This window comes from Eurypyga helias, unplaced genomic scaffold (assembly GCF_000690775.1).
Source record: "Eurypyga helias isolate BGI_N326 unplaced genomic scaffold, ASM69077v1 scaffold10105, whole genome shotgun sequence".
Classification (NCBI taxonomy): domain Eukaryota; kingdom Metazoa; phylum Chordata; class Aves; order Eurypygiformes; family Eurypygidae; genus Eurypyga; species Eurypyga helias.
The window spans coordinates 52266-59637 of NW_010249522.1; the positions used below are offsets into that span (position 1 = coordinate 52266).

General features: G+C 41.5%; 1 protein-coding gene across 1 annotated transcript in view; it reads left to right on the forward strand.

Annotated features, from left to right (window-relative positions):
• Positions 1-3569: 3569 nt before the first annotated feature.
• Positions 3570-7372, forward strand: part of LOC104509449 — a 21465-nt gene continuing 17662 nt past the window's right edge. The window contains exon 1 of the mRNA XM_010151390.1: positions 3570-3583. Within this exon, the coding sequence (XP_010149692.1) occupies positions 3570-3583 (14 nt within the window). The remainder of the gene's footprint in view (positions 3584-7372) is intronic.

Below are 7372 nucleotides of genomic sequence, written 5' to 3' on the forward strand. Positions count from 1 at the left end.
AAATCCTTTTAGTAGTGGTGCTGCCACTAGAGGTTGATTTATTTAACTAAGTTGATCCCACTTTTGCCTTGATGATGGCAAAGTAAACTTGTTTAGGACTAACACCTGCACTTAGTGGGAGCTAGACTGACCTTTAAAAAAAAACCCAAACAATCTGTTTCTGTGAATCGAGTACATGATATTACTCAAACAAATAAGATCTTAGTGTTATACCAGAAACAAAGAAACAGATTAGTCAAAGCTTTTGTGGCAGATGTTTGTTTTTCAATGATGGACAGAAGAAGAAACCACAAGATGTCACTCTCTCCTAAGAAGCTGAGAAGTGCTTTCTCCTTGACGGTCATCCCGTGGGAGTGTTGGAAGGCTGAATATCCTGAATGGGACTCAACTATATGTAGGTCTTCCTAAAATCAATGAGAGTTGCTCAAGTTTGAGAGCATAATTAGACTCATGTGCCTGAGATTATTAATTGTGTCAGGGGGGCTGGAAACAAAAGAAAATCTGCTTTGTGTGGCAAACTTTTCTCAGTATTGTTAACAGATTGCTGGATTATTTTGTTGCTCATAGAGAACTTTTTGTCCAGTTCATAGCCTGCGTGATTGTATTGTGTCCTTGATGTGGGGTGAAATAAAAGCAAAGGTTTGTTTTATTCAACCCATCTGGATGATCAGCAGTACAGTTGAACTGTGGTTACTTCAGAGTGTCAGTGCTACAGTAGGAGTACATTTTCTTGACGATGAGAGAAATAACTGGGTTGAAGTATGTCACCCCTATTATTCTGGTGTTGTCTTTTGCTTACTTCTCATTTTACCCTTCCCTTGCTGCCTGACATGTAGTCACTAGAATTTCTGCATGAGCAGACTCCCAGCATCTTCTCCCCTTCCACAGTGAGGGTACACTACTGTCAGGTGTTCTCTTCTTGGGGAAGAGGCAGTATTTTTCCGGTGAGGATTTTCTAAAAAAGCCAACAAGGCATACTTCAAAAGCAGTGATTACAAACTAATCCTTGAGTTGTTTCTGTCCCTTTTTAATAAGCAATCTTTGCTTTTGTCCCTACAGTGGAAAATAAGAAAGAGATTTACCCCCGAAGCCTGGGGCCAGGGTGGAGGAAAACAGTACCTTAGTAACTCCATTAATACCAGCAAGAAGTGAGTTCACTTCCCCTGTGAGTTACTTTGCATCTACTGACACAGTTGATGAGAAATTGCAGATTAATTTAGCTTGTAAAACGCTCTGCAGTCCCCAGGGATTTTGCATCAAGTTTGCGGTAGTTACAGGGGTTCAGACAGAATGAAGACTCGGCCTGCTTGCCGGAGACCTTTGGAAATTGGTTCAGTTGCTTGTCTTTGGCTTCCAGCTGGCATTGGTTAAGGGCTATAAAACAAAGTTACACATGAGAAACTATTTGCAATACACAAGCATAGTTGGTACAGTTAAAACCCGTGAACAGCAGTACAGAGCTGTTACCTCCAGTGACCGGGGCTTCTCAAGTGATATTCTGAGTACAGAGCTGCTCTTAGAACAGCATCCACGTGAATGTTTTTCATTTCACAGTAGTAATCAGAAGCCTGAGTTGTAGACCAGTTTCTCTAGGCATTAGGCTATCTGAATAAAAAGATAGACAAAAGTCATGTAGTAAAATGCAGTTTAAATTGCAGTTTATAGGCAATAGTGAAGGCTAGTGCAATAGTGAAGGCTGTAAGGCTAATGAAGGATGAAGGATGTCGGACTTGTTCAGTCACTCTGTCAGGGAGGGAAATGGAGAAGGGTGGTGAAGTTAAGTGTATTATCCAGACAACAGGTGAATCTCAGCTCCACTCGGTATTTCAGAAATTGTTCAGACCTTTTCAAAACACCTTACAAATGCAGCATCCAAACTCTGCCTGTAAGTCAGGCAGCTGTTTATTCTCAGATAGGTGAAACTCCAAACCAAGCACAGCAAAGCTCACAATGTTGGCAGCTGTTCTTAAAAAGCATGGTATGCAAAAGTTTTCACTCTCCACTTCTGACTCTGATCAAGTAGCCCGAAAGATATTTTTCTTAATGATGTGTTTGTGACCCTGTTCTGGAAACTAATCTGGCAGATAGTGGTAGTAAAATTCTAGGTCTACTAGGAACCAGCTGAGGAAAAAGATTGGAATTGTTCTTGCAGCTGGGGAATTTCTTGCAGCTGAGTTTCTGTCTTTTCAGCCACACTGAGTCACAGTATGAATGATGTTTCAGATATGAGCTATGTTTACTGATAACAACTTGGTTTACTACCTAACTCTTACAAACGCGTATCTCTTCTCTCTGGAAGAGTACTTTTGGGCAAACTGAGGAAGAATTCCTGCAGAAAAAATATTCTGTAATTGTGTAGAAGTGCTTTTAAGTATGGGGGAAAAAAAAAACCAACATACAGAGGAAATCTGGATTGTGTCTAAATTGTGTCTTTGTGCTCTCGTTAAGGGATTGGAATTGGCTGTGGAAAAATCCTGGTTTTTCTTTAAGAGCAATTTGTTTAGATGGGCTTCAACCATTCTTTCAAGGATTTCAATGATACCAGAAGTGTTTAGACCCAATTATAGTTTAACAGTTTTACTCTGTTTACATGTATTTGTTAAGAGTCGTGTTTTAAACCCAAGCAACTTGCAGTGCTGGAATGCTTACAGGCAATAACTGTCTGATAGCATTGCCTGAACAGAATGAAAGGAAAATGTTGAAGCATGCTAGGAAATGAAAGACATCAAGAGGTCCATCTTGCCTTGGGATCTGAAAGGATCATGGTCCAGACAATGCCAAATCTCACCAGTTACCAACACTCACACAAAAAGCCTATTTATTTGAGGCTTTTACAATTGTCGATCTACTCTGTAAAGAGCATATTTCTAAAGATAACGGCAGAAAACTGGCATAATTTGACAAATTAATATAATAACTCAAGTTTATTACAAGAGAAATACTGGTCTTGAAATTCATTGTCTCTCCTGGGAAACATTCTCTTTGGGTCAGGCTGCAGCTTGGAATTACCAGTGTGTAGTGACAGTGTATCGTTTTTCATGAGCAGGACCGTCAAAAAGTCTTCTGCCAGCTCAGAACCAAGCTGCTGTTAACGCCTTCAGTGAAACCCACAGAGGTAAAAGAGGCCGGTTTTAATGTTGCTGCTGCCTGTTTTACATACCTGTCTCCACTGATTTTTCCACTAGAGAATTTTCTCCTTGGTCTAAACAAAAAGGGAATCACAGACAATGTGCTACAGTTTATAAGTTCACTTCAGATTTTTTAAACAGAAATTATTTGCAAATTACAACAATATTTGAGCACTAGTCTTACTGCTACAGTTTCATAGGGCGCAAGGTGAACAGGCTAACCTTGAATACTTCTAATTCATTTATTTTCCAGTGTTGTTCCAAGTTTAATGTATGTACGTCTGTGGAACAAAATGTTCTGAGGAGGTGATCTCTAAAGTACTGGCCTTTTGATCATGACACACAGGAGACAGAAAGCATGGAACCATGAGTAAAATAACTTGCCTTGTACTGAGTGCTTACGAAAGTCAAGGATGCTACCAGTTCTTCCTCTTCGCTACGATGGTTACAGCAAGGTAGGCATAAACCATCTAAGGGAGAAAGTACAGTTACCCTTGAGCAAAACTTAAGGAATGTCTAGTTCCATAACTTTAAATGTTTAAATCAAGCAAACAATCGTGGTGTCCAAAACACCCACAGCAAAGAGCATCATCAGAAAAAGCTAAATTAGTCAGCTGGAGCCTGTTTGAAATCCCCTTGTCATCCACAGAAAAAAAGATTGCCTAAGTTTCAGTTAGTTTTGGACCATGTGCAGATTCATCTCTGGCTGTACCCTAAAGCATGACTACAAAGAGCTGGGTGGGAACCAACATACCCTTGGGTTTGTGTTATTAGTAAGAACTCAATTTTTGTCCAATTTGCAAAAATTATTTCAAGCCACTTATCTGAAAATATGAAATGGGCTTCTAATGTTCTAATGTGTTGCTACCCAAACTAAAAGCAAGACATAGAATTTATGAAGTTGTATTTTGTGTGTGTGCACACATGCATGCACTCCAATAAATGTGGACAAACTATGGAAATGACAAATAGTGTTACTATTTTACTACTATAATCAGTAAGCTAAGTATCTTTGCATGAAACTGTAAGATAATGCAGTACAAAATAATGAAGCCACTCTAAGCCGCTCGGTTTAGACACTGGAGTACTTTTCCTTGGTGCAGGATGCCCATAATGAAATAAAAAGGCTGCTTGCCCTTTCTCAGTAACTGTTCAGGGAGCCTTGCTTGGCTAGGTTCCTGTCTTTAGGTCTCTGAAGTTAAATGAGATTAATTCAGGCTTCTTGAGACTGCTGGCAGCATATTCCTCTGCCTACAATCATTGCACGAAGAATGCACAAGGTAGATGTAAGTAGATGTGAAGGCAGAGAATGCTGGGTAATAAAGGGTTATTGGTGTTTAACATGACGGGCAAAGCTCACCAGCCACAGTCAACACAAAGGGCCCTGACCAGGAGCCACGATCCCCCTTTGGGGAGCTGGCAGAACCCATTCCCTTATGTACTGCCTCTGTATTACTTTGAATGTATTTCCTACGTATAGCAACCTGTAAGTAGATTGATTGGCAGTACACTAAGAAGTGTCTTTGAGACAAGTTAATTCAAGCTCTTTTAGCCTTCATAACACCTGCCTAGAATATGCCTCCTCCTATGACCAACAAGAGTAGAGATTATATTATGATAGTTTCATCACAAGTGACTTCCAGAAAGCAACATAGAACACCATTTTTCAGAAGGGCCATTAACCATCTGGCAGCCCATTTTCCACCCTTCAGTCTAAGCAGGATAATCTGAACAGCATTCAAGAAAAAGGCAGATTGAACGAAATCTTTGCTATTTCCCCAGGAAATGCATCCTGACGAATCCATAAACAAAGGTTTTCAAGTGGAAAACATTTGTATCTCCTTAAGTGCTGTGAAGCCTTGCTTGTTTTTTAGAGTTTCTGTACACAGCCTTTTTTTAATACAACTTGTAGATTATTCATTTCGTGGGTGCGTTCACATTCAGCACGGACACAGGGAAGACACAATCTCCTAATAAACTAAGGGATGTCTATGACAACATTGTGCTTGTGTGTGTCAAGCTGTTTTTAGTCCGGCAGCAATGCTGCTGGTGATTTAAGCTGTGTAACACTATCTAAACCTGCAGAGAGACGGCAGTTAAGGCTCATTTTTCCCCAACACAGTTGGTAGAGGAGTATAAAAACAGTCTTTACTCCTGTCCTCAGTATCAGAACTAGCCTAGAACCTTGCAGGGGTTTTTTGCTTCATGTGGGGCAAGGCAGGAAAATGCTATCTTACCAGCTCGTCAGCTAAGGTCTGAGAGATGGTGGTTCTGCCTCTGCTCTGAGGCTGGTATTTCTTTTGGCTTCCCCGAGTCTCCTGTGCCTTTGATATGGTCTGATGGTTTGCATGCCTGCATTTCCTTCCCATGGAGGGGAAGGTGCAGAGGGATGGTGGTTTGAATCACATGTCTTTGCTCCAATATGCAGCTGGAGCACTGCCAGGGCACACACTGGACTCAGAACTGGCCTCTGATCCATCCATTTGCCTGTAGCCCAAACACCATTGCCGGAACAGAGAAAGGAACACTCATGCCAAGTGACCAACAAGTACAGTTGGTCTAATGCTCTTCTGGCAGGGAAGGAAGAATCCTGCTATTTTGGCAGTGGGTTAAGGCCCCTGCCCTCTTAAACTCTTGTGATGTCTTTCTAAGGCTGAAAATTGGAACAATATGATGCTGTAAATTGCTGATCATAAAACAAGATGGAGACGGATGTGCGGCTATCCACTGCGCCCCAAGCTACTGTCCAAATCACTGACTCGCCTTGTTGGGCCAAAGTGTCAATGGATTTATGTGGTAGGAAGATCCAGCCAACAATCAAAGCAGTTAAAAACAAGCCAACAAATAGGAAGCATTTGGGAGCAGCAGCTGATGTTCCCTCAGAGATCTCACACATCATTTCTATAATCATAAAAATATATTTAATTTTGTTTCTTTAAATCAGGCTGTGTTTTACTGTGGGCATTAATCATCTGGTGTCACACAATAGCACACTAAATGTCACACGTTGAGTCACATCTCCTGCAACACTGTTATGAATATTCTGGATATATTCCACAGCTGTGGAAAGAACTACTTCATGCCTTGCTAGCTGTAGAGCAAACACACTCTTGCAGCATCATTTTGTATTCAGGACCTCTGCAAAACAGCAAAGGCAGCATGCAAAATGAGGAGGAATACTACTGGAGCTCAGCTGCTGATCTTTCACAATTCAACTGCAAAAACTACGCGGTCGGAAAAAATACATTACAAATATCATTATAAATATTAAGCTGCTTTTAATCAAGAGAATTACATCTGGTCACTTGGTTTTTTAACAAGATTTGTTTGCCTGCAGAAACAACAGCAGCCCATAATGTTTCCTACTGAAGACAGGGCCCCCTTCTTCCCTCAGTGCGAGTCAAGGAGAAAAGAAAATTTGTATTTCCCAACTGCTGGAACTGGCAGAGCAAGACCAAAGTGGAACAGCTGAAAGATGGGTTGCGTTTATGTTTGAGACCAGTCCAGTGGTCTGGCAGGGCTGTGACTGGAGCACATAGTGAGGTGAAGCAGTTGAGCAGCACCTTCATAACCCCGCTTTAGGCCAGCTGTGGACTTAGCCTCTGCGAAGTCCCAAGGTCAGGATGGATCTGAATAGGATGAAAAGCTGCTGCCTCTATCACTTCATCTCTGTCAGTTGTAAGGGGGCAGGGATAATGAACCTATGAAAAAAATCTCCATTGGTCTACAGAGGGGATTTTGGATGAAAACAACCAAAGCAGAGAGAGGCAGTGGATGAAGTCATTCTGTTTCAAGCCAGTGGATTGCCTTTACTAGACCCTGATGGAAACTAATCCGTTGGCAGGAAAGACTAATGCATAGTGATGGTGCACTGCCCTTTTCAGCGATTACAAACACATGCTCTGGGAGGCCCTGCCAACAGATTTGGAGTTCTGCAGTACCAGACCTTGGGTGGGAAGACAGTCTTGTGTAGAGTAAGGGGAGCGTGCATCATTTAAGGTCTTCTGAGTATATATGAGTCAAGAATGCTTTCTCTACTAAAGTCATAGGCCTAATTAAAATAGATATTTTTATCTGTGCCTTGTGAATGCAAAATGCTTGTTAGGAATTCCCCGTTTGGTGAGGACAGCACTCACACCTGCCTAGCAGCAGGTATGGATACTTAACTGAGGGTCAAAGTGATGGAAAGTCAGTCCCAAGTACGCTTACATACCCCCAGTGCTGCTGAAAGGAGAACGTCGTGT